Source organism: Nuphar pumila, chromosome 1 (assembly GCF_984573655.1).
Source record: "Nuphar pumila chromosome 1, dmNupPumi1.hap1.1, whole genome shotgun sequence".
NCBI lineage: Eukaryota > Viridiplantae > Streptophyta > Magnoliopsida > Nymphaeales > Nymphaeaceae > Nuphar > Nuphar pumila.
The window spans coordinates 7956284-7984238 of NC_143249.1; the positions used below are offsets into that span (position 1 = coordinate 7956284).

At 35.0% G+C, this 27955-nt stretch overlaps 2 protein-coding genes across 2 annotated transcripts; one reads left to right on the forward strand and one right to left on the reverse strand.

The window, feature by feature from the left end:
* The first annotated feature begins 12831 nt into the window (after window positions 1-12831).
* LOC149847862 (very-long-chain (3R)-3-hydroxyacyl-CoA dehydratase PASTICCINO 2A-like) lies at window positions 12832-17120 on the forward strand. Its single transcript, XM_090009635.1, has 9 exons — window positions 12832-13064; window positions 14621-14732; window positions 14828-14846; window positions 14923-15011; window positions 15089-15142; window positions 15948-16018; window positions 16110-16191; window positions 16528-16624; window positions 16716-17120. The coding sequence occupies exons 1-9, from the start codon at window positions 12994-12996 to the stop codon at window positions 16784-16786; spliced, it is 666 nt and encodes a 221-aa protein (XP_089865761.1). The 5' UTR covers window positions 12832-12993; the 3' UTR covers window positions 16787-17120.
* A 2054-nt stretch (window positions 17121-19174) lies between these two features.
* LOC149847863 (guanosine nucleotide diphosphate dissociation inhibitor 2-like) lies at window positions 19175-27601 on the reverse strand. The gene is made up of 13 exons (XM_090009644.1): window positions 27435-27601; window positions 25128-25190; window positions 24960-25043; window positions 22896-23003; window positions 22613-22785; window positions 22074-22185; window positions 21903-21983; window positions 21750-21812; window positions 21292-21393; window positions 21078-21202; window positions 20453-20663; window positions 20231-20305; window positions 19175-19512 (listed from the first exon to the last, which is right to left on the reverse strand). The coding sequence occupies exons 1-13, from the start codon at window positions 27519-27521 to the stop codon at window positions 19462-19464; spliced, it is 1335 nt and encodes a 444-aa protein (XP_089865770.1). The 5' UTR covers window positions 27522-27601; the 3' UTR covers window positions 19175-19461.
* Between the last annotated feature and the right edge of the window lie 354 nt (window positions 27602-27955).

Sequence of the window (27955 nt, forward strand, 5' to 3'; positions counted from 1 at the left end):
GATATTTATCATCAAGTATGTCAAAATTAATAGCGGTGATATTTATCGTCGGTTTGCTTAATATAACCGATGATAAATATAACCGATGATATTTATCGTTGGCTATTTGAACACATATGACTTTTCAAAATATATATATGATGATAATTATCATCGAGTTTAATCTATACCCGATGATATTTATCATCGATTTAAAATAATACAAGCAACAATATTTATCATTGGATATTTTTTACATATATGTTATTTAATATAAATATGATGATATTTATCATCAACTTTTAATATATAATTGATGACATTTATTGTCGACTTTGAACAATATAGGCAACAATATTTATCATCGATTTTAATTAGTATAGCTGATGATAAATATCATCACCTTGAATTACTATTATCGACTACATTCTAGAGCCGATCATTTTATACCGACTATATTATATCATCGAAATTAGTTTTAGATACATGATGATATATAAATATCATTGAAAATAGTAATATAAACGACCGTAAAGGGCTGATGACGCGGGTGACAATATTTATCATCATTTATGTTATTGGCTACCATAAATCATATATTGTTGATGATAAATATCGTCAGCAATGACCTATTTTCTTATAGTGAAACACACCTAAATTTTTATTTCTTTAATCAAAAGCACACATTTTACAATTTAACTTGGTCAACATTGACACAAGTTGAGTTGATAAGATAGAGTTATTGATTTACCCTTAAACAATAAAAACTTTTAATTCAAAGACTTTGCATTATAGGCAACATCGTTGTATGACAAACATGCAATGATCTGCCTCACAACCAACCATCTTGGCAATTTTCAAGATTGGTGTATTGTCCATCTAAAAAAATGATAAGATACATGGTTAGCAATAATGGAGTTGCATGCTAAACATGCAGCACCACTGCATAAAAAATAGCTTCTAATTTAAAACCACGCTTAAAGATTTTGTGATAATCATGAACACGCGTAACTTGGTAATTATAATATTCATTTGATGACAACCTTTTTTTTTATAGGCAAACTGTTTGAAATATATAATGGATCTCATGGAAACCCAAAAGAGATCTGATTAAGGCTAGAGAAACGACTACCCAGGGAAGGGCTATTAATATGTCCCAGTCCGGACCTGCACACTATAGGTAGAACCCGAGTGCAAATCCCCCCTGAGCAGGCCATTCACCAACTCAATCTTCTTCCCTCTTCTCTCTCCATTTTTCTCCTTCCTCTCTACGCACACGCCAATTTGAAAACCCAATGGTGGTATCAAAGATACGATTTTGATGTGCGCAAAGACTCAACATGATTGTCGCTCGAAGATCTGTGCAAACATAACTCTTCTTCCTCTTGTTGCCTGAGGAAAGAAGCGCCAGTGGAGAGTGAAGCCCTCCATGGTAAGACTGCCATAGAGAGGCCATCACAGAGAGGATCCCTCCATTGGCGACTGCCAAAAAGAGGCATACAGAGAGGGTCGACCGTGTTGATGACCCTTGTTGCTGGTGTAAGGCGGCGAAAGAAAAAAAATACGGGTGCATACTTTGGTGGACGACCGAGCTTCGTAGATCGGCTGGGTCTGGCATAGCCATCAGAGGGGGAGAGGTTGCGTAGGAGGTTGAAGAAAAAAATGAGAGGAAGAGGAAGAGCTGAAGGAAAATAAGTCATCTCCATCCAGATCGACCTGTCAGCTACCCCTACCAAAAAGGCAGAGCTATGAAAAAAAAAGGGAGAGACGAAAGGAATACCCTCACTAGTCACCCACCTGGACCGTTGTCGGGACGGAAACAACAAGAGTAAGAAGAAGAAAGAGAAGGGAAGAAGAGGGGAGAGAAAAAACAGAAAAAAAGAGAACTCACCTTATTCCACCCCTTGTCGATCATCAGAATAAGGTGTTGCAAGCTATCAGAACTGGCCTAAAGGTGGCATTGAAACTGCGGTGGTCGCAAGGTGCAGAGGAAAACCCTCACCGAACGACAGTGCCATGTGGCTTGCCAGAGTTGCTACCGAAAGAGTGGTGGTGCTAAGGTGAGTGACAACAATAGCCGAAGGTGGGAAGAGAAGGAGAAACTTATATAAATCCAATAGATTTTTTGAGTGAATCCATTAATGGATCTAAACTTATATGTTGACGTGCTTGTTGTTTGATTGCTTATTTGATAAGATTAAAACTTTGAAAAATAAATGGGCTTATCGTGATTGACATACTCAAATGATAATGAGAAAGAAAATAATAAGTTTTATTGGATATAAATCTAGTGTATATCCAATCATATATGGATATGAGGACATATGCTTTACTTCTAAAGCATACTACTTATAGTTTGTAATGTCTTAATATGCACATGTTGCTTAATTGCAATAAGCTAGAAAAGTGAGAACTAAATTATTATTTGTACATGCATGTGAATATGATGATCATCACAAGTCATGCCCTTTCTAGTTTATTGTATGAATGCATGAAGGGATATTTTCATGCATTACAAGCTTATACAGTGTAATATCGTGTGTTTTTTTACTTAGTTAAATTTAGAGATTTCTGAAATTTGGGTAAGTGTTGTAGAAATATAGGTAGAACCCTTGATATTAAGATGTGATACTTGAGTCTCGGCTTGACATAGTCTCATTGATAAGACCTAAACACACCAATTAAAAGTTGATAAAAAGTTTTATTTTTAACATTTAAAATTAAACAAAATTTAGGCTAAATTCAGGTGAATTTTGGAGGCAAAATTTGAAATATATATCGTTAGATGTGCCTCAAAGTTCTGAGTTCAACGTATTTTACTTTTCCAAAATCGAGCTACGATTGGCTCGAAAATCACATTTTTTAAAAAGAGGCCAGTCTCGATAGGACCGAGTCTATATTGGATCAGACCGGATCTGATATATATGATCCAAATTAATATGGATATGGACTCAGTCCATGACCTATATTAATTAGGATCTGATCTAACTTAGGATCCAAATGGATTTAGATCTTGGATCCAAATTAAGATCTAAAATCCAAATGCAACAAAAATAAAGCTTTAAATTTAAAATACAGGTTTAAATTAAGAAAATGTAAGGTTTAAAAGACACTCAAAGGGATAAGGTACCCTCTGGAATTTTTTGAGAATTTAATAAATAATAAAAAAAAGTAAAAAATTATTATTTAATCATTTTAATATTAAAATAAGTATATTCTAAAATTTATTAGATGAAATAGTGAGCTGATTAGGGTTTCTAGAATGACCCAATGGTTAATTAGAAAAAGTAAAATTTAAATGAAAAGAAGAAGTAAGTATTAAGGAATAAGAAAAGAGTTGAAAAAGTCAACATGGAAAATTTTAAGAGATTAGGAAAGGGAGTTGGAGATAGGCTCCCATATGGGAAGCTCTATCTCCAGCCCCTATTAGAAAGCCCTAGAGGGGGGGGGGGGTCACCTTCGAGGGGGTCTCATATATAAAACTAAAAAAAAAAAGAGAAAGAAAGAAAAAAAAGAAAGAAATGAAGAAAAAGGAAAAGAGAGAAAGAGAGAGAGAGAGAACGTTGTTGTAATACCCATAAATTTTTTAAAAATTAGTAAACATATAAATAATAATAATAAATCATCTAAAATCTCATTGATGAATAACCATTGTTAAATTTCGAGGACAAAATTTCTTTAAGGAGGGAAGGATGTAAAACCCATAATTTTTTTTATACTTTACGAGAAATAATAGTAAATTAAGGCTAAAATATTTTAAAAAAATAAGCTATAAATTGAATTATAATTCAAGTATTATTTGAGATTCAAAATAAAGTTTGAGTTGAGAATTTATTCTGAATTAGGGTTTTAATTTTTATCGGATCTAATCTGAGTTTTAATATTACTGAGGATTTGAACTGAGTATTTATTTTAATTTGAAATCTTATTGAATTTCAATTTTGATTTTTGAAGTTTTATCAATTTGAATTCTGATTTGAAAATTCGAATTTAGATTTAATAAATATGTCTCGAGCATTATAATTAGATTTGAGTTTGATTCAAATCTAAATCAAGACTTTATTGAATGTCAATTCAAAATTTAAAGCTTTGTTGAAACTAAATTTAGAATATAAATTTAAGTTTTAATGTAATAAGTATGATATTTTGGTAAATAATAAATAATTTAAAAACAAATTCTTATATTTAATTTAGGTAAAACATACAATCTTAATTAATGCTAAATTAAGATTTAATTTGTGTACTAGAAAGAATCAAGATTTAATCAAGGAATAAAATCAAATTTAAATATAATACTAAATTAAATTTATATTATATTTGAATTTAATTCATTCCAGAGCAATTTGTATTAAGAATTTAATTTAATATAAAGTAAATTTAAAGTCAATTTGGATCTTATTTGGATACAAATGTAATGAGGATTAGTCGGATTTAGTTGAAAATTTTAAATGTAAAAAAAAATGTGACCCCCTACACGCCTACAGTTTTCTAGAATTTTGAAACATATTTTTCTAAGTAGATTTAAAAAAATTCAAATTGACGCTTAGGAAAATTAATTAAAATAAATAATTAAAATATTTAAGACTTTAGAAATTTATTAATGAAATTTAATTAGGTGTGAATTTAATTAAATTTCATGTATTAGCATTTCATGGGAATTACAAGTTCATTTAGGAAAAATCTCATTTGAATTTAAATGAAATTAAGTTGGAATTTAATGGAATGGATTTCAAAAATTAACTAAAATTTATAAAATGGTAGAAGTCCATTGGTGGGTCATCTCATCCTATGTGGCATCTTAATTTAAAGTTTAAATTGGTAAAAACAAAAACAAGTCTGAAAAATAGTTAAAATCAAACTTACTGAAAAACAAGACAAAGGATTGAAAAAGTCAAAAATTAAGCCCCATAAGAAGGGGGCCAACCCTAGAGGGGTGTAGAAAGGTCCAGGAAGGGATGGACCAATGAAATGAAGAGGAAAGAAAGGAAGAAGGAAATAAAAAAAGAAAGAAAGAAAGAAAAATATTAGCCAACTTGCTTGCCAGGCACGAAAGTCAGACTTTTTTTTTTCAAAATTTGGAAATGAGGTCAACCCTATGGGGGGAGGTTAATTATATCATATATATATAAAAAAATGCCCTAAGCTGGCTAAAATAAAATATATAAAAGAAGGAAAAATTAACAAAATTGAAAAAAGGTATAAGGTCTTAGAAAAAGGAAAGAGATGCCTTGATTTAGATCAAGGGTCGGGATTTCATCCAGCCCTTGACCTCCCCTAGTATCTATAAAAGCATGGGAAGGGATCGTGCCCCCCCCCTTCCCCTTATTTGCCTCTTTTTGGAGTTTTCTCTCTTTCTCCCAAATTCTTTTATCTTCAACTCTTTTTCTTCCTTTTTCATACCAAAGACTTGGTGCTTTCTCTCTTGGGTTTACAAGAGAGGGCTTCACATGACTGAAAAGGGCTTAAGAAAGCAGTATATGGTGTCGTAGTGTGTGTGGAGTGATCGGATCTTGCGAAAAGACCCATCGGCTTGCGTAGGAGCAATTTTTTTGACAAAAGGTCGGTGGATTTATACTTCTCTTGCAAAATAAAATTTGTAGCATGAATTTCATTGATTTTTCATAAGAATATATCCTAAACAAACCCTCTCATACGTTTGAATTAGGGCAATCAAAAGATAAAAAAAAGTATATTTTTTTTAGAGAAAACCGCTTTTAAAAATATGTTTTGCTCAAAATTCAATTTCTCAGAAAAGAAATCTATAAATTTTGAAAATACATAAATTATACTATGATTTTCTTGACAGTATTGATCTGGATTAGTAGATTAGGTTATTGTAGATATTCTGTAAAAATTTGGTGAATTTCTATATCAAAATTTTGAGATATTGCAATTTTAGTCAAATCGGGTTTTTCAAAAAAGATTTCGGTAAATTAGGGAAATCTTAAATTTTGTTAGTAAGACCATGCATTTTTTTTTATTGTACTTGATAGAATATATGCATGTGGATATTTTATGATTTTTGTATATATTTTTAAATTTTTTTTGCATGTAAATTATATAATTTATTTCATTAATTATGTATTTACCTAAATTAATTTTTGAGAAAATAATGCATGTGAGAGACAGGTCAATTTTTTTAGCCAAATGGCTGAGAAAAAATATGATTTATCTCATTTAGAATAGATAAGACTTAATTATGTAGTTTTAGTTTAGTTTTTAATTAAAATTATGTCAAAAAAATATGGGTGTACGGATTCAGGTGACCTAGTTTGGGCCTACCCGAATGCATGGACCTAGAATTACAGTTTTTTTGTGAGACATCTGATCAGTAAAATGCTCATAACTCTCTTGTTTAAAAGAGTTTTGATGAGCGGTTTATTGCATTGTAAAGCTAACAAATTTTTCTACCTTTTGTGAAATTTTGAGCTTTGTTCATAGTCTGAGCACAGTTCTGAAATAGTTGAAATACAGTCTGACATGTCTATAGTAAAACGTTCGTAACTCTCTCATACAAAGAGATTTTTATTAACGGTTTGCGCCTACAGAAAGCTCATAAAATTTTATGCGATCTTTAAAAATTTTAGCTCTGTTCACCGACTGTAAATTTTTTTACAAACTCTATAACAGTCGGACAAAGTTGAAAGTTTTGCATTTTTGAAGTTGGTCTAAAGGTCTAACTCTGATTCATGCGTAGTTATTTATGTTTCATGAAAATTTTTATATGACGTGCAAACATAATGTGGCTGCATATTTGAACATGTTACAATGATAATGATGATATTGATAAGGATGATGTTGATGTTACAATTATGTAGATGCATGCAAGACATGTTTTTGTTATCGTATTATTCATGTACATGCATATGTGTTAACCAGAGCATGAAATTTATGAAATTTTTATTTATGCATATGTACATGTTTATACTTAAAAGCATAGATAAATTAATGTTTAACTGCTTTGCAAGTACATCCATTGCCCTTTACGAGGCCGAATTCTTTTGATGAATTCAAGTATGATTTCATGTAAAATATCAAGTAATCACATAAATTAATGCAACATCGCAAGTAAAAGATACTTCTTGGGAGAGTGCCAAGTGATATAAAACTTCGTGGGTAAAGTAAGTTTTGAGCATGTAAGGTTGCTCCTCCCCTCTCACGATTTTATGAGAAAACCTCTTCATTAGACTGTAGTGTAGATGGCTAAGGTACTCACAAAGAAATCTGATGCATCAAGATTAAAGGTGTTGGAAATATCTTTCGAATTATTATACCTCACCCTGTCACTAGTGAAAGGAGTCTGGCCAGGTCAAAGTCACCCTTATGTATGAAAATACTCCTGCGCCATGACCCTTATCCAGTTTTCAAGTTTGTGTCGTACCAGCAGGGCTAAAAAGTGATAACTTGAAGATGTATGTGCATTAGTTAGGAATTACATTCATCATTTAAGAAAGAACACTTAATCGAAGATAAAAAATTATGCATGCATTCGATGACTTCTTCATATGGTAAGTTCATACATTTTATCTGTCCATGCATTGTATTTGATTTAAGTTAAAAATGAATAATGCATATTTGTTTAAATTTGCTAGTTTCTATACTTATTGCTTAAATTAAAATGTATGATTAGTCACTTAGATTTAATTTACTACAAAAAATTAGATGAAGTTCCTGTTTCGTATTTCTATTTTACAAGTTCAGTATAATCTATCCTATTGAGACAAGTTGTGTCTAACCCCTCTAATTTTAATGTTTTTCAGGTGATGAATAACTACTTACATGCGAAGGCGGAAGGTTGCGACGGGGACCGAGCCTACCTTTCCTTTGCTTTCACAAGAATTTTTGAACTTTGATTTTATTTAGATTCAATTCAAGGACAATTGTAGTAAATTTTGGATATTGTCGACATTTAATTTTATTTTATGCATGGTTAATTAGTTGTTAAATTCTGAATTCCATAATTCTATGTTTGCAAGTATTTATGTGAAGTAGCACGCCAAATTTTTTGACACAATATATTTTTTTTGCTGTATTTGTTAAAGTATTTCAAAAAAAAAATCACCATTTTTTGGGTTATAAAAATTGAGGTGTTATAGTTGAAGAAGCGGAGGAAAAAATAAGACAGAGAAGAAGAAAGAGAAGAAAAAAAATAAGAAGGAGGATCCACCCTCTTCTCCAGTCGTTCGACAGTTTCCGGTCTCTTCCAATTTTCAAACAAGATACGGGTTTTTCTTTAGATTCGGATAAGGAAAAATAACCTAAATCAGATTTAGGTGATATTTTTGAAGGAAACCATGGATTTGATTTTGGTTTCACAAGTTCAACCCAAGAAAATCGTTATGTGCATGTTTAGTGATGGGTATTTCGGGTTTAAATCTTGATTTCATAGCCTACATATGATTTTGCACATAAGTGTGTATATATATATACATACATACCATACGATATACGGTTAAGGTGAGATGCAGCCACGGTTTGGGCCAGATCTGACCCAAACCGAGTCTGCCATGATATATATATATATATATATATATATATATATATATATGGTGACATGTATGTGAGTGGGGTTTGACCAGATCTGCCCTTAACCCACGACGGGCTGGTTTGGATCAGGTCTTTTCCAAACCAGGCCTGTCATGTTGATTTCTTTATCAACGTGATTCTAAAAAAATATATATATTGGGTTTTTATTTAAAATTCATGTTATGTAAACAATACCTGTTAGATGCTGGATTTTTTTTTAAAAACCTACTAAGCCCAGTCGATCCACAGTCACTGAGCAACTGTATACACTGTTAAGCCCAGTCGACCTGCAGGTCGGCGGGGCAGATACATAACCTATCAAGCCCAACCAAACACTATTTCAGTTGAGCATATTTAAAAAAAAAAAGTGGGCCCAACCGATTGTTGGCTGGGCTGCCACTTGACTGATCAAGCCCAACCAACTATCGATTGGGCAAGAACTAAACAGTGAGCCCAGCCAACTGTCGACTGGGCAGTCACTCAACTATCAAAGCCCAACCGACTATTGACTGGGCGGAATCAAACAAAAGCCAATAGAAAAAAAAAATAACTGGTGCAGTCTGGGCAGTCTTCATGCCCTGCTAAACCCAACCAGACTGCCATTCGGCTGGGCAGGTTCAAAAAAAATATTCTGGGCAAAACAAGAAACAAAAACACAATAAGAAAATCTGGGTAGAAACACAGAATTGCAAAATCACACAGAAATAGAAAATAAAAAGAATAAACTGGATAAAGTTCAACAAATATATATATATATATATATTGAACATGTTAGGTATCTTCAGATTCACATGTAATGTATATTCAAATTTACATATAACATGTGTGCATATTTACATCTTTATGTATGTCCAGACTTATATGTATGTTTAGATTTACATGTATGTTCAAATTTACATATGCATGTGTATGCTTGATAAATACTCATGCTTATGTTGAATTTGATATGTTTAATGCCTATGATTTTACATAGATTTAATATGGTAAATGCTCATATCTATGTCCAAGTTACATATATAAAATGCTCATGTTTAATTCCAAATTTACATATGATAAAAGTTCAGACTTCATCCATGTTAAATGTCTAGATTATGTATGTTTGCATATGAGCATTGGAATGTTTACATGTGACTACCAGTGTTGTTCCGTGCACGGGCAACATGACTTGGATTTAGTGGGTATGTGTTGTACTCGAGCTTGCCTGAAATGGCAAAAGGATTTGTTGTTTACACATGCTTATGAGAATTAATGTGTTGTGTACATACATATGCATATAATGAAAATATGATTCCTGGCATTTACATTGTGGTTGCACTAGCATAATCACATGCATGTTTGCATATTGTGCATGAGATGAAACATAAAAATAAAGATATATTTTATAAGCATGTGTTCATGTGCATGTAAAAAGTGATATACATGTACATTCTTATTATGTTTAATGAATGTGAATTAATGGACATGTTTGGATAATTGTGTAATCACATGTTCACGATGGTTTTTTCATAAGGTACATCAGTGGTCAAAAGTAAATCGTTGTAGGCTATGTGCGTCACGAGCAAGTGTTGCTCTATGTTTAGTTATATGCATCACACAAATCAAATTGATGTTTATTGAATTTCTGAATTAATTGCACTATTTTATATTATAACGGGCTGAGGTCCCGTGTTTGTGTTTTGCATGCTGATTTGCAAAACAAAATTTGTTGTCGAGTTTTGCATGCTGAATTATAAAACGAATGTTGAGAAATAAATATTTCTTTGATAAAAAAGATAAAAACAATGTAATTAATATTCTTCCTGGATATCCCTTCTATAGTGTGAGATTCTTGGACTTTGATTTTGAAGAACCATAGGGATACTAAAATTATGTGTGCGGTTATGCCCCTGAACCCAACTAAGTGATTCACCTTCCGACCACGGTTTTAGAGAGTTTTTGCTACTTTGCTTGAGGGTAATATGTAGACACAACTGTTGTTATTGGTATACCAAGAAAATGACATTAGTGGATGCTGATTTTCCTAGTGTCCCAACATTAGATGCTGAATTTTAATGTTCTGATAGATGATGTTGATTCCTGATATCGGTCGATGGTAAAGTGTATAACCAATTAATAAAATACAAATTGTGTGTTAAGCTACAACTGATGACCTAACTTGAACTCAGAAATTTGTTGTACCTATTTTTTAGTATCCGCAGGTTTTAATAGAAAGTAAAACTAAATTTGTGTGCATTTAATAGGGACATGCATACAAAAAAAATTCTGATAAAAGATAATAAGTTACTCATGCATATGCATGATATCATGAATATTCTTGTTCTGCATTAGATCATGCATCTTTACATATTTTTTTAATTCTGATATATTGATATTGCATGATGATTATTCTCTAATGCATGAATGGTTAATTATATTATGAATTTGTTGTAGATGTATTCCTATAAAAATGTTGCATGAATTTGATTTGTGTTCTTCTTGCTTATTTAATTGATTAGAAAAATTCTTACGCAGGATCTATTATTTTGACACCGTATATCTTATATTTTTCACATCCTCTAAAGCTCAGTGATGAGACCAACTGTTATAGGGAGCTACGAGGACTGCGTGACTGTTTGACTATTTATTTTGGGATAGAGTAACTCTATATTTAGCTTTATTTGAGATTCTTTTACTTATTGATCTCAAACTTTATTGATTAATGAATAAAGTTATTTTGGTTTAGATGATGGTGGTGTAAGATCCCTTGTGGTTTTAAAATGTGTTGTATCTATAAAGCCCCGGGTCTCTAGGTTGTTTCCGTAATTATTTTAAAAAAAGAAATTTAGTTTTCAACGAGAATGAGTTGGGGTTGTGCATGGTATGCAACATTGTGTTATTCATGTTTTTAATAATACTTATGATTATTTGGATTGAAATATATATTGATCCAAAATGACCAGGTGGTGGTTAACTTATAAGAATTTAAGCATGTTGTATATGATGATGATACATGTGAATAGTGAGAGTATTGACTATGGTGAAAGTTTTGAAAAGTAGAAGTATTTACGATGTTTGGTAAATCATATTTTGTCATGGATTCATGAGTGAATAAAATTCATAGTACTTCACTAGTATGCATATGGACATAATAATATCCAATGATATGGAATGGAAGAGCCGTAAGAATCTCATGACTAACTAAGAAAATGAGACCCACAATATAATGTATTTATTTGAATATAGTATTGCACATTAAGGGTTATGATTTAAACTATGACATGATGAGAAACTCATATGGTTATGTAAAATGAGTGCATTATGAAAGAATGATGTCATGGTTAAACTCATACCATATGTAAAAAGAATCATAATCCATATGATTATGAAAAGACCATATGACTACCTAGAAAATAACTTATAGCATGTGTGAAAATTATCATACTTGAAAATGAAGAAAACTGCACATAGCTATGCGGGAAATAAAAAAACACCATACCTAGATATTAATATAACCCAAGAAATTATGCGTGTTTATTTGGTGAATGTTTTATTATGCGGGAAATAAAAAAACACCATACCTAGATATTAATATAACCCAAGAAATTATGCGTGTTCATTGTGTATGACCGAGTAGGAGATATTAGATCTAGATAAGATAAAGGATCTAATGTAACTATAACGATCTCACATAAGAATCCTAGGAGCCACACTTATGGTGGGCTCGTAACTCATGAAAACCCCAAAAAGATGATATTAAAACATCCGATCAAGGTTGGAGAAACGACTACCCAGAAGAGGGTTTTAGAGAATTCCTTTTTGTAGAAATTAATGATGTTAGTATTGGTATCCGTCTTGAATCATTTGTACAATGATTCAGGTGAATATGCTGATACTGATTCTCAGGTGGATGGTTCCGAATCGGCTAAAAAATAATTAAAAAATATTTTGTATCAATTAGAAGGTGACACATGTTAAAACCATTAAAATAACATAAAAATTAATTTTAAGTATTTGTTTACATTTATTAACAAATAGCCAATTCAGGTGAGTACCGTATCGATTTTAGGCCGATAGGATAAGCACATATACATACAACATTGGTAGAAATATCTATTTCAAAGTTTGCTGTGTTCATCTAGAGAAATTGTTCAGATGGATGGTCAGCAGTAGTGCAGCTGCATGCCCAGCTTGGGGCTTTGCTGCATAAAAAATGATCCCATTCTTCTTAAAACAAGAATTTTCTTGTTAACTATCACATTGGAGGCGTATTTGGTGTAATGCCGTTGAATATAAAAAAGCGTCAATTTAAGTTTCGGTTGTGAGTTTGTTGATCAGCCCATCTGCGGCCCATAATGGCACATGCTCTCCTTTGCTTCTCCCCCTCAATAACAAGGAGGAGGAGGAGGAGAAATCCACCTGATTCCCCTTCTTCAAAACCCCTAGATCCACCTCATTTCCACTCCCTTTTCTTCTCCGATTCGCCATCTCCTCTCTGAGGAAGCTCCGTTGATGGCGGGTTTAGCTTCGGCCGTCCGGCGTCTATACCTCTCGCTCTACAACTGGACAGTCTTCGCCGGATGGTAAATCCTTCTTCTTCTTCTTCTTTCTTTTTTATGTTTTTGTTTATTTTTCTATATGGACCAGCAACGCGTTTCTCGGTATTTTTTCCATTTTTGGTGATATTTTGTATGTGGTGGTTGTAATTTAGCTCGGATGGACCCGATCGCGCTAAACCAGTGTCAATTGAGCTTGAGATCTGCTGGTTCTGAGTTGGAGTAGCCGATTTGAAGCTCGATTCGCGTTCAGTGTGTCTTGATTTTGTGTCGTAAACTCTTTTCTCTATTATTTTGTTTTCCTTGACAAACTGGTCTCTTGAAGAGCCATAATAAAACCTTGGAGGCTATGCGATAGATGAAACAGTGATATGTCTGGAACAGCATCTGCGTTTAAGATCTGTGATCTCAACGCTGATTATGAACTGCAAGTAAGCCTTTGAATAGGATGCGCTCTCCATATCACAGTTCACAGGGGATCCATGAGCTCATATTGAGGTGATTCTTATAGGTCTAGACGTCGTTGTTCTTTGATTAGAGGTGTAGGTTATAGGTGGAGTGGATGATAGCATATTTTGTGTAGATTGGTAAGCGACCTCGTGTATGGCTCACTTGGAGGAGGATGGAGATGATGCATGCATTGCATTCATATTCTTGGCAAGGTTATTTGCTGGCGAGATAGGATGTCGGTCATGCCCGGCATCTGAAGGGACACCAAGGGACGCACGGGTTAGTATTTGATGGTTCATGTTAGCCATCGAATTACTTGGTTGTCTGAAATGAAACTAGAATACTTAGCCTTTTATCTAAAAAAAATGAAACTAGAATACAGAAAATGAAATAGTAAAAGAAACAATGTCACACATCTCAGTCTTTAGAAAATCTTAGCGAGGGAAAGGCTCGCTATAATTTGAAAAATGTTAATTTTTAGAAAATATCAGGAAAAAATAAGCTATATAAAAAGTTTGAAATGAAGTACAATATTCAAAAGGATTTGGAATCGAAGATTTTGACACATTGATTTTATCTAACTATTTTTGTTTTAAATTAGTTAGACCTACTGATGGGTAAAAAGTAAAAACCATTATATGAGCTAATCTAATATTGCACCTTATGTTATTCATTTGTAAGCTGGCAAACTACTAGGCACTTAGAATGTCCATTTTTGTGGGCAGATGTTGCAAATGAAAAAAGAACACAATGGGGACTTCATGAGTACCACAAGCAGAGGATGCAAGGTAGAAACATAAGTTCGAATACCGTCATCTCTGTGGTAGTTGATGTCAAAATTTCCCCAAATTGACTTATCATGCTATACTGATAGGTAGTTCTAGGTTGTAACTCCCACTAAGTATGGGTGGCTTAGTTATAGGCTGCACATGCTGCTGTTTATGCTCCAACAGCTATAATTTCCTGTTTTCCTTGATTGTATTCTCAAAGTGGAAGGTTGATTTTTTTTGTCAAAAATTGTTGTCAAAGATCTAAATTTATGTTCCTTTCTTTATTTTGGTGCTTCCATTTTCTAATATATTTGCACATGGTTTTTCTTGTTGGTGTTTATAACTAGTTGTCCATCTCTGCAGGCTTCAAGTTTTATATCTAGCATTGAGAACTTTGTATGAATCCGACCATACCAAAGTATATGATGCAGTTGAAAGGCCTCTCCAGCTTGCTCAGACTGCAGCAATTTTGGAAGTAAGGATAACCTTTAAAAAAAAAATTTGATATCGTGCATTCAGATACTAATTTTATTGACCTGATGTTTTGCACTGGATTCATGCGTTGGACAGATTTTCCATGGCCTTGTTGGTAAGAAAGTTTGTCCACTATGTTTATGTTAGTCATTGTGAACTTTGTTAAGAATTGCTGCTTTTGCTTTTGTCAGGTTTGGTAAGGTCTCCCATTACAGCAACATTGCCACAGATAGGTTCAAGATTGTACGTGACCTGGGGAATCTTGTATAGTTTTCCTGAGGTATGGTTGATTGTACTTTTGATAGAGGTGTTATGTTATAGTTACATTGATCTTGGGATTTTGGGATTCATTTGCAGACTAGGACCCATATGCTTGTTAGCAGTCTGGTGATTAGTTGGTCGATAACAGAGGTATGGGCATTTTATAAGTTTCATCTTTAACTATTCGATTGGTATTTGCTATCTGAAAGTGGTGATTAATTAAATTAAATACTAGTCTGTGTTTTTACCTTTCAGTAATGGTACAACAAGCATAATTGCCACTATTGTAAACTGAAACTAGCACAATTCTTTCAAAAAAAAAAACTAGCACAACATATATTCAGGGATGTGACATCATGAAGTTCATTTTTAGCAAACGTGCATGATTGCAAAGCAACTCTTTAGGTTTTCATGTCATCAATTACTGTGAGACATTACAAAGGATACTTGTGCACACACACATATGCATGTTCATGCACACACACATATGCATGTTCATGCACACATGCACACACACAGCCTTTGCAAAACGGAACCCACTGTTGGAAAGAATAATTCATAATGGAAGCCCAATCATTTTGATTGAACAATTCCACTTGTTAGTGACAATAGTCATACTTTCTTTTCTTCCACTCCTTGTTAATAATTTCTGCAAAACTGATACAGATTAACACTTTTAAATTCTAGAAACACAGCTCATCATCTAAGTGACCAGAAGTTTGAAATATGGTGCTGTATTTGCTATCTGATTCTAATCCTTTTGTGTGTTTTCTTGCTTAGTTTCCACCTTGAATTGTGTCTTAGATTTGTTATGGTGATAGCTGACATCCGTTTCAGCAAATGTTTAGGCAGCACTTGGGATTTAGGCATGAAACTTGAGCATTTTTTGAGTAATATTTCTGGCACAAGATGGTCTTCCAGAATGATACTTGTTTATGAAGTTTTTATGGTGCAGATTATTCGATATTCCTTTTTTGGCATGAAAGAGGCCCTTGGTTTTGCACCTTCCTGGCTTTTGTGGCTAAGGTACTAATTCCATTATTTCCTCAATTCTCAGTTTTTTCAAGAGGCCGTCTTTGTTGTAATTGACTGCAGTCTTGCCAAAACTATTTTGCAGATATAGCACCTTCTTGGTTCTGTATCCAACTGGCATCACCAGTGAGGTTGGGCTTATATATATTGCCCTTCCATACATCAAGGTAAGAGGCCATGGACGCTTATTTACATTTTAAACAGAAATCCACATTGTTGGGACTGTTAATTCTAAAAAAAGTTGTCACCGACCAAAGCTTGTTCTTTTCACCACTGGGCCATTATTCACTAGCCATGGTCGCTTCTATCTTCTGCATTCTATTTAGGATACACAAAACCAGAGGTGTATTTCAAAGATAGATCTTTAAGCTGCCCCTCATAAAATATTGGCTGCATCTCAAAATGTTTGCGGTGAACTTTTGTGCCTTGTACTAATTCATTCCTGGAAAGTTGCTAATACATCACAACTATGACAAATGATGGCATCTGGCGAACTGTTGCAGGGCTCTGATAAATACTGTATAAGGATGCCAAACAAGTGGAACTTCTCATTTGATTACTTCTATACTGCGATTGCAGTCCTTGGAATATATGTCCCAGGCAAGCAAACAGTCCTCTTTAGGAAAACATTGTTGGCAGTAAACTTAAAAGGTCTCTAATTCTGTGGTTGGTTGACATGGTGATCTTGCAGGGAGCCCACACATGTACACATATATGCTATGTCAAAGGAAGAAGTCCCTCTCCAAGTCCAAAAAGGAGTAAAGCTCTAGTTCTTTCCCGAGTACATCACGTTGCGCTTGAATTTCTGATTGTATACCACTCTCATTTCCCATATGTAGTTAGTGCTGCTGGTATTTGTTGTTTTTTCTGTTGAATTTTAAGTTAAGATTGTTGGTGAAATGCATGCATGCCATAATCCGAGACTGAAGTACTGTACTCAATTCAATTTGATTGGAGCTCATCTCTATCTCTATGGGGTTCAGCTTCAACCAAAAGTATTCATCAAGCTGCCTCTGATTAATCTCCTTGTTTAAGCTTCTTTGTTTTGGGGAAGGCTGTCTTCAAGTAAAAGTTTACATCACCCAAGAAAAAGAAAATTACTGTTTAACCTTGCATCTAGCAGATTTTATATCTCCAAAAACACAGAGAGGAAGAAGTCTCCGCAGCATGCAAATGCACCCTAAAAGGTGTTCTGTTTTCCTCTTCCTACAATGTTAATACTTGAATCTGCTTCACCCCCCCCAATGTTTTCATTTTTCCACTTTAAAAGAAAGCTAAATGGATTATCTGGTTGATCATCCATGATGAATGCATCAACATTTCATTCCATGTTTCCATCTCGGTAAATAACAATCAGGTAAAAGCAGGAACGCTAATCATCTCCTACTGTTGAAACCCACTTGCGCTCTTTCAGCCCTCCATCTCCTGCATGGTGCATATTTAATGGTTAACAAGGGATATAAAACCTATATTTCGGTTGGCTAACTCAAATGCCTTTTTGCAAGTCGGCTTGTTAAACTTTGCTAAATTTCCATCACCAGCGAACAACCCAACAGGTATGGGTTGAATATGCAGAGCGTTTTCACCCCTTCCAAACTGTTTCTTCTGGCCTGAAAGTTTAACCTTCCATCCATGGTGCTGAAGTTTCTGTCCCATTCAGGATTTTCATTTATTAGTCTATAATGTTCAACTTTAAAGATGAATCTGTCAAAGTTTGGAGATGAATCTGTGAGATTGCAAGCCGTTAAGATAGCTATAAAGATATTGCACTTGAAGTCCGACTGCATGTGTGCTTGGGCTGAGCATGAAAATGTGTTTGAGCCTTGAAACTTGAAAAGCAACCACTTCATGCAACAAAAAAAAAAAACTGTCTCAAGTTCACCTATTTTCAGAACACGGCCAGTGACTCCGTTTTCTTGAATCTCTAGAAAAATCTTGCGAGTGTCAGTCCATTGTTTGAGACTTATGAAAGAATGGAGTTGTGAACTTCACATGATGGTGTTTGCGAGAGCCCTAGTTTTTCTTCAGGCATTTGCTTAAATAGTTCACTCATGATTTTGCAAACATTCAGAATGTTCAAAGATACCTTAAATCTTACTGTTCATATGTTATCCTTCTTCAATCACTGTCGATTGCCAAACGGTTTTTGAGATGGGATTGTGAAAAAATTCCAGAGGGTCGGGTCATACGCCATCTGCATAGCCTCTAATGATGATATTCATAAGCAATTATGAGGGTGCCAGAATCTGTATGGGCATGGTTGCTGCCAGATTGAGCACTTAAAGGAACTGCTGGTTCATTATTCAAGACAAGAAGAGGTGCTGGAGAAGGTTGGAATGGTTGCAGTTAAAATCATTTTGGGTGAGGGGGTGAATTTGACCATTTGATGGATGCAGTTCGAAAAGCCGTTGACCCACAGTGGGAAAATTGGTGAAAGACTAAAATGGCATTCTGGCGTGTGCGTTTTGGTGGAATGAAGGTAAGCCTGGTTATTGAGCTGGGAATCGTTAAGGGGGTGTTTGTTACACTCCCACCTGAGGGAACGAGGTTTCATGCTAAATGCTTGCCCTGTGACTGCGTTTTCATGTGAAAACTCTTATTTTGGGTGCAAGTCAAGGGGGCCACCCATACTTTCTCGTTTCACCTTGTGGGAAAGTAGATCCTCTTCATATGAAAGGAAGTGAAACAAACGGCCCCTCAAAGCCTTCGCTCTTTTGTAGCTCAGGCAATGACTGATGATTCAGACGTTTGGTAAATGGGCTAGCATGGCTCGTCTTGCTACAATCAGGTCCTGGTCTAGTGCCAAAGCTGCTAATGTCGCAATGATCATGGTCTAGACCAGGCTGGCTTTAAGATTCACACCGTAAATGGTACATTTAGGCAAGGCACATAGGTCTGGGCCGTCTGGCTTGGGGTTGTCAGATCCTAAGTCCCACTTTCCTTGGAAAAGCCGTCAGAACTCAAAAAATAGGACTTTTCGCATGGACCTAGGGCAGGTTGGTTGCCTCTGACAAACTCTGCCCAGGATCCAGTCTTGGTCAACCAACAAATTGTGGCATTCAGACTTGCACCAAATTGCGACAACACTCTTTTAAGTCAGAAAATGGCATTTACATCTGACAGTAGATTGGTAAAAATAGCTGAGAGAAAGAGAGAGAGAGAGATGCGATCATCTACTTTTTATTGCATGAGGCTATGAAAACAATACAAAATCAGAGAGGAAGCAATGGTGTACACGTTTCTTTTGAGGTGCTTCCTTTCAAAATCCATTATGAATACTGTTAGAAATGAATACGGTCAACTACACATAGAAATTATCTAATTTCGAGCCAGTATTAAAGTTCCAAAAAGAAGCACTGAAAGAGTCTCAAGGACATATTTTACTAATAAAGCTGAAGCAGTGAACAATAGAAAATTGACAGGTGTTTCTAAACTCCTCACTCTTCAGCAGCACTAGCAGCACTCAGATCCACAGTTAGATCAAGAACCTGAAACCATATTAGAGAGCAGTAATCAGATTGATGTATTTACATCGTCCAGTGAAAGAAAAATACCACCAGCGGCCAGCCTATATTAATGGTTATGCAGTATGTGAAGCCTGAAGGAATAGCACCCTGCAAAAGGAAAGCAGATGACTGGAGTGTACATGCTCTGTCGTGAGGCATATGCACACTATGCATGGAGGGTAGGAGTAGGGCTCCCACCAATTTGATGGGATGGCTGTCCATATTTTATGCCTGAACCCATTAAATCATCTGAAGCATCAGTTCGCGGTAGGACAAGAACATAGCTGATTGTGACCGTTAAGTTATGTACGACTGGCAGAATAACTAAAGGACGTTTGTCCTGAACTTGGTGACTTAAACAAACTGTTTATTTAGATGAATATGCTTAATTTTATAGAAACCTAGGGGACCTGATAAACTAAGCATGTGAAGAACATAAATATCAGGTTCTCAACTCAAGACACATTGAAATGGAAGAGAATATAAAATAGTGCATTTTAAGATGAAGCAACAGGCTCCCTTATCTGTAAAGCATTAGGACACATTAATAGATGTGTCTTTATACTGTGAGAGTTTGGCCATGTCTAATATGAACAAGTGATGAGGGTTTTAGTTTTTGAGTTTTCTCACAGTTATAAAACTGAAAATTCAAAATTCCACAAACCATGCAGAATGGGTTTCTCTAAGATTCAGAAGATACCTTTCCAGTAATCTGAGTATACATCTTGAGTACATCTTGCACTGTTGACTCAAAGTGTGTTGTTGCATCATAACTCTGTATAAAGCATCTCAATAATTATTTCTACTTCCCAATATACAATTCATGTGATGAAAAAAGTGTACATTATGCAATGAACAAGGCAACTCAACCATAACTTTTTCCTAAAATGAACAAGTCTTAATAGAGAAAGAAATCACTCACAGTGGATATGAAGCAATGGTCACTAGCATAATCATTAGTAGGTTCATATCTGTCATAGGTATCAAAAAATGTCTCGTCAACAGGTCCAAGAAGATCAATTCCAGGCTTCAGTTCTGTCTCTGGATTGTCAGTCTCAGCTTCCGTGGAAACAAAGGCAATATATTTCCCCTTTGGTGCTATATTGTGAGAGTAAGAACAACAGAACACATACCTGTGACCAACAGAAGCATGGATAAAAAAGAATGAGCAGGCTTCATATCTCAAAAGTCAAAACCCAGTCTATAAAAGATAATGACCCTGGACCCAACGTCTCTTGAGCACCATGCAGATCATAAAGAAAAGGTGAAATCTTGCATTTAAGGAAAATATTTCCACTGATGAGCATAAGAAAATTTAAGAATCATTTTAGTTTTCAATTCATTGGCTATTATGGTTAAGCCAGCAGCAAGTCAGTCAAACTTGAGAACCACAAAAGCAAAAAAAAGCTGAAGCTCCATTAAATAGCATGTATGGTGATCAACGTCCAGACAAGCACAAGCAAGCATGCGATTGAAATAAATGATGTCCCCATAGTGACTGTAATTGACACCAAAAGCACTTGAAAAATCAAAAGTCATAGCCATACATGTCTGACTTGCGTCCTAGTTGCTTCTGAGGCAGAATAACCTGCACTGAGTGTGAATCGTTTGTGTTTGGGATGGGATGATTCATTATACAAATAGCCCGGGCAACCTTCCCAACCTTTCTCACCTGTTGAAGTTATAAAATGGTAATTGAAAGTATATTACAAATAACCCACTTAAAATAGAAAACTCAGTGACATGCTGGATGATAGTTACCTTGTTTGGCAAGTAGGATGGATCACATACAACTTTCTTGCACTTAGCAGTTTCACCTTCAGATGTCACACCAAAAACTTTTCCACTTTCATCAAATTCCACCTGCAAAAAGTGACATTAATTAAGGTTCAAAATGGGTTATCTGAATGATTTGACCTGTTTTAAAGACGTTAGTGATAGAAAAAGTCCCCAAGTCCAAAGTAAATCCCTATAGCATTCTTGAATATCAGCAAAAAACTGAAAAGGAATTGGAAAATTCTATAAAGAAAACATTCAGAAACAGAAAAATAAGAAGAATGCCAAAGCAATTGGATTAGAACAGTATGATTTCTGGTTGAAAAAAGTGCTAAATCCACAAGAACTTAAAAATTCTAATCATTATGAATCTTTGGAAGATATTAGCAACTCTTCAAACAAAACTTCAGGATTTCAACATTGATGAAAGAAAGATGAAGTACCTTGCATTCAGGCTTGTTCAACATGTAGGTTCCTCCATATACAGCACTTAGACGAGCAAATGCCTAGAAATTTGTTATTTTAATATGGCTAAACATTGAGGAGAGAAAACATATAAAATCTCAAAAGTATTGAAGTTGAAAGTTGAAAGAAACCTGGGGAAGCTCCCCCAGCCCATAAAGTGGATAAATATAAGGTGATCCTCCCTGAAAGCGCCCCAAAGATTCTGCATAAAGCTATCCAAAACAAAAGCCCTAATGTTAGCAATATCCTTTCAGCAAGACTCTAGATATCAGCAAACCATGAAAAAACAGTAAAACATTCACCTTCATTCTCTTAACAGTATCCAGTGCAGGCTGACCTAGGTAGACATCATCTCTCTGAAGTGCCAAAGCATGCCCAATGAAGTCAATTGTATTCTCATCTAATCCAAATTTCCTGCATCACATGTGAAACAGAAGCTATGAGAATGAAAGGATTGTTATCCACGAACAATAGCTTCTAAAGCAGGTAAACTATATAAAGCCTGTTTCTTTACGTTGTTGGAAAGTAAACAATTTTAATCCAAAACATTCTTAACTTCTTCAGATGTCAAGGCACGATAAGCATTTTCAAATCTAAAAGTCAAATAAATTTCCCTAAATGTCGGGTTTGTTGTGACTCGTGTTATATGTTTACATCAGCTGCTTGAAAGTCATTATGAGATTAGCGAACTTTTGTAAGTTTACAAAATAATGCTACATTTGTCTAAACAAAGATATTGGTGTGTGTTGCAGATTGTGGCTTCAAACAAAGTTTATATGTCAAATGAACAAACTTTAAAGTTAATACAAGTACAATAAAATTATGAATCAGAAACAAGTACTCGATGAGTTCTTTTGTGGTCACTTTTGTAAGGTCCATTCCATCATGTGTCTTTAGATCATTCTCATTATAATCTTGAACATAAATAAAAAATTTCCTAGCACGGCGCTTTTCGAAGAGTCCCATCAATGGAGATTTCAGTGCCTCTACATCCGTAGCCGGCACCTTATGTATCTGAGACAGCAAATGAAAGGAGAATCAATTTAAGCGAACAACAAAGAGCTGGCAAATTTTCAAAGCAAATTCAGTAAATTAATTAAAAAATTATGTTGAAAATAACATACCTTTCCTTTGTTGTATACAAAACTACCATCAACCGCCTTAAAGCTTAGATATTTAGTAACGTCAGTGTGGATAAGAACTCGCACCAAAGCACCATTTGCCATCATAAACTGAAAGTATAAAAAGGTTCAGTGGCTTCCATGAACATGGAATGGAGAGTTGAAGCCAAAACATATTCTAGTTTGAGTAGGGGGAAAGTTACTCCTCATAGTAAAGCTGATCTTGGACAAAGGTAGACACAATAAAAAAGGTTTTCAAGCCTGAAATTTTCCTTTTCTTGAAAATGCATGCCATAAAAAGCTTACCTATTCAAGGAGTAAAAAGTCACAGTAAAATAATAACTATTAATTCGGTAGTAGTAGTCCTACAAGTGGTCATCCTGAACTACCCTTTCAAGTAAGTCACAATCTAGTGCTTTCCATTGCATTGACAAGCAAATTCATGGTTTTTCAGAATGACAGAAACCAGATACTTTTTGGTGAGACACCTGGCTGTTTATGCTGCCGTACATTCAGGAATGCAGGATTGTGCATGTGTGAATCTAGTGACTCGAGGAAAGAGTAGGCAGAAGCCTTCAAGGTGTGTGCTTAATTCTTCCATGACTAGGATAATACAAGACCATATTACTGGTTTATAAATGTTCATACTTCACATAAATATAGGAATAACTATAACTTAGGAGTCTTGAAATTTGGGTAAATATACGTTAAAGTAATCATTTTTTTTTAATATCTATATGTCCAATTGCAAAACTAAACATGAATGACACCAATTGGAAATCTCTACTAAATACAAATTGGTGTTACATATTCTTTTTAAAGCCAAACTTGGTGGATTTAGCATATAAGATTAACATCTTAGAGTAGGACGGATAGTCAGATTCTGATCCAAACCTGATATCCTATTTCCGTATTCAGATCCTTAAAAGTAAGGTCAAACATGAATTTGGATTGGATTCAGATTTGCTAAATTGGATTTTTTTTTTGGATTCGGATCAGTATTTTAGGTTAGATTTAATTTGGATTCAGATCAAAATCCACTCTGATTGCATTTTTTACATGCACAAATCTTGTTTTTCTTTTTACCAGATCCAGCATTATCGTACACTATGTCACAGGGACATGCCGTTTTGTCTGTGTGTCCATGGTGACACGAGCGGACATGCTTGGACACGGACACGACACATACAAAATTATTTTAATATTTTTAAATAGTATTTTAATACATTTTAATTGTATTTCAATAAAAAACTATTTTAATGTAAAAATATTCAAAAAATAGTTTTTTTATTGATTAAAAAAACAGTGTCCTCTTGTCTCAATTTTGAAATATTTTCAAACTTTCGAGTTGGATTGAATCCCATGCCCTCGAGTCCATGAATCATTGTGGCATAGATCGTACATCTTTCAGATCTGGTTCAAGCTTACCTTATCTGATGTGGTCTGGATCTGGACTCAGATTGTGATCTATTGGTTTCATTTCAGTTTAGAATTCGGATCTGTCATGATCCAGATCCAGCATGCATCCAATCTGTTCGCATCTCTATCATAGAGGATGAAAAGTGCAAGTAGGTTCATTCAAGGTGCATGTTTAATTGTTTGGTCATCTGGGATTGTATAGAACTGCACTGATTGTTTACAAGTTACAACTGTCAATCCAAGATTATAATCATTATAGCTTGTACATGGCAGAGGTATAGCAATTTTAAACAAGGAAAACATGCAATTATCTGCATGGGCAATAGAAAATTTACTTTAATGAAAAAGGAAAAACTGTGAATCTTGAATAAGGCAGGAGCATAAATTTTTTATATCCTCTCAACTAGATCTTAGATAAAAAGCTCAAGCATCTGCAGTGATTAGCTTATAACTCTAAACTTATGGATCATCCCTCCTAACTTTAAAGCCAGCGAATTAAAATAGACAAGGGGTAAATAAGTCTTTTATTCCAAACTCAATTGCACATGCTAAAAAGTAAAAAAATTGCATGGAAGATGGAATACATGCTCTGGGCATCTGATAAAATGGAAAAGGGCCGGTGTTACGGTAATAAAGGAACTGGATTACCTTCGGGACCATGTCAACATTATAATCCTTGCTTGATCCCAGACTTCCTGAAGGCTTGTCATTTCCCCTAAACCTCTTCCAAAGCTACAAATAATAAAGAAAAAAAGAATCACAAAGGAACATTTAAGGCACTAAACAACATCATTGCCTGAATCCTAGGTTCATTACCTGTATGAGATTAAGTGAAGTCGATTCTCCTCCATAGTAGTCATTTCTATCCATATGCAGAACCTATCACAAGTAATGACCAATAAGAATGGTGGAGAAGTTGCTGAAAGCTGATTATAAATTCTGCAGCACTATCTCATGGAACCAAAAGAGTGGCTAACCAAGATGTGTGTGTGTGAGAGAGAGAGAGAGATCACATAAGTAAGCCACTAATTTTCTGATTATATACCTTAACTTTATGGTGACCTTACGAAAACAATTTAATAGAATAATTTCACGTGTCAAAAATAAATCTTAAGAATATTAGCCTTATATTAAAGTCTATGTCACAGGGACTCTTCAACTAGGTGCCGCACCCACATCGCACCCACACCTGATGTGGTCAACCTGACCCTGGGTGCAGTCAACGCACCCAGGGTCATTTATGTCCAACTTTTGGACTTTATATATATATATATATATATATATATATATATATATATATATATATATAATTTATTATATTTTTGCCGCACCTATGTGACATAGATTAAAGTGTTTAAGCCACATTTCTATGGAGAGCAAATCTTACAGGAATACATCTAAAAATGTATTCATAGATTTAAAGGAAAATTGGAAAAAATAAGCAACTGAAAGGCAGCTCACATAATCCATGACCTAGCAGAAAAGGAGACATTCAGCAGTTGGTGAGATGGCAACTGTGCCCACTTGCCTCCATTATGATCCCCACAGAATGAACGAATAAGGCTTGTGCGACAATTGGAAAAGGAGCCATACTTAGCAGCAGTGTCTAACTTAATTTCAAAGGAACACATTCTTTTACATCAGTCTCCAAAGGCCATGTACCATGAGACTACCGGACTAAAACAACTATTTAACGGTTAATATCATGAAAATTACCAGTTACCAATTAAAGGTGCACCATACCTTCTAAATGAAGTACCATAATAAATGATTGAACACATGGCGTTCAGAAGCTAATATATTGGGCTTTTCTTCCAATACCAAAAATTCTAGGAGTTAACGTTCATTCCACATGGTGTTGCAAAAGTTCACATTTGCAAAGAGTAACAGTCTCCGGATGGGAATTGCAACACCAGGCACTGTAACTCTGTAAGGAGTTGCAATTTCTAGCCTTGCAACTCAATTTATCCAAACACGCCCCAGATTCTTCACAAGTTTTTCTTGAGAAAAAAGAAAAGAAACAGAAATGGTGGTTAAATGTTGAGATTTTCCAAGATTTAATCCACAAATCTCCAAATTTCTTATACTCTCCCAGGTTTCTCCTTAAAATACCAACAAAATCTCTGCTTAATTCTCTGAGTTAAAAAAAAAATACTATGAGAAAGTTTTAAATAATTGTTCTGTAACAAAGAGACCACCGACATGAGTCTTTTATCTCAAATAAAAAATTGATGACTGAAAATGCTTCCAAACACATTGCAACAAAATCAGCAATGCTCGCTAACCTTAACACCATGTTGGCAATCCATCAATCATGTCACTGTTTTGCTAACTTTAAATCTCATTTATTTTCATCCTCGATACTCCCAAATACTGTTTCCGAAAAATTAACAGTGCATAATCATTGAAATTCTTAAAATCCAACAAACCGGTAGCTATGACCTGAAATTAATTAACTAAACCCACACAAACAATTAGACATTGAAAATCAGGAACAAACACGAACTCTCTGCATTATTCGTCTAAAAAATAACGACACTTTTCGTCATCATACAAACCTATCGAATGTAAGGACTCTTCAAGCAAAATAGTCCTCTTATCTTGGACAATCATATTGTCAAGGTTTCCCTACAAGACCCGATAACACTTGGTTTTCACGGGTGTTAACACCATAATCTCCCGTTTTTCGATCATAAGATATTGACAACTAAAAAACCCAATCAAATCAACGAAACAAACTAAATCATTAACCATCTACAAACGGGAACCTCATAAGTTCATCGATGATATAGTCGAATTCAATAATAAAGTCACACGACCAAACGAGATCAAGAGCCCAAGCCGTATCAGACCCAAGGAAACAACAATGCAGCACCGCCATTCCCCTCGCCCGAGAATGCTCACCAAATCTAAGCTTCTGCATCGCTCAAACATCATAATTGGATGTCCGAAAAGGACCGAAAATCGAAACCCGAGCACGGATTCGAATTCTCTATAGCTTAAGGACACCGATCTTAGGCCAAACAATCGCCGATCGCGATCAAAACCACTGAAAGCGAAGAAAACAACAAGAAGTGATTCGAGAAACAAAAAGAGGGGATGAAGATCGAGATCGAGCCCAACCTTAAGGCCGTCGACGGAGAGGAGGCCGCTCAGGATGCATTCCTTGAGGCCCGTTCCGAGCACGATCACGTCGTATTCCTCATCCATGGCGTCCGGAAAAACTCTAGGAGAGAGAAGAAGAAGAAAGGGAAAAATGAGGAAAAAAAAATCGAAATTTCTTCTTCTCCTTCCAGAGAAGGAGAGCTTCCCTTCGGCGACTTTTATACCGTCTGAACGGGTCGCTTTCCTCTCCCGCTCGGTTCGCGTCCGTCGAGGGCCGGTATTTTGCCGCGCAGTAGGGCTGAAAATGTATCGGATATGGTCGGATATCCGATCCGAAATTGAATATGATTTCCGGATTTGGATCCTTTAAGTAAAACCCGAATGTGCATTCGGGTCGGATTCGGATCTGTTCAGTCGGATTAATTTCGGATTCTAATTAGTATTTTAATTCGGATCTGGAATTGATTCATATCAAAATCCGATCTGTTTGTAATTTTACATGTAAATAGCATGTTTTTCGTCTATATTTTCTGGATCCA

What these genes read in the sequence shown, in the direction of transcription:
- LOC149847862 (XM_090009635.1), top strand. Translation starts at nt 12,994, where the DNA reads ATGGCGGGTTTAGCTTCGGCCGTCCGGCGTCTATACCTCTCGCTCTAC. An exon ending in TCTTGTATAGTTTTCCTGAG is followed by an intron (nt 15,012 to 15,088) that starts GTATGGTTGATT and finishes ATTCATTTGCAG; the next exon opens with ACTAGGACCCATATGCTTGT. An exon ending in TCCTGGCTTTTGTGGCTAAG is followed by an intron (nt 16,019 to 16,109) that starts GTACTAATTCCA and finishes ACTATTTTGCAG; the next exon opens with ATATAGCACCTTCTTGGTTC.
- LOC149847863 (XM_090009644.1), bottom strand. Translation starts at nt 27,521, where the DNA reads ATGGATGAGGAATACGACGTGATCGTGCTCGGAACGGGCCTCAAGGAA. An exon ending in ATACTGTTAAGAGAATGAAG is followed by an intron (nt 21,984 to 22,073) that starts GTGAATGTTTTA and finishes TGTTTTGGATAG; the next exon opens with CTTTATGCAGAATCTTTGGG. An exon ending in CATCCTACTTGCCAAACAAG is followed by an intron (nt 21,203 to 21,291) that starts GTAACTATCATC and finishes TAACTTCAACAG; the next exon opens with GTGAGAAAGGTTGGGAAGGT.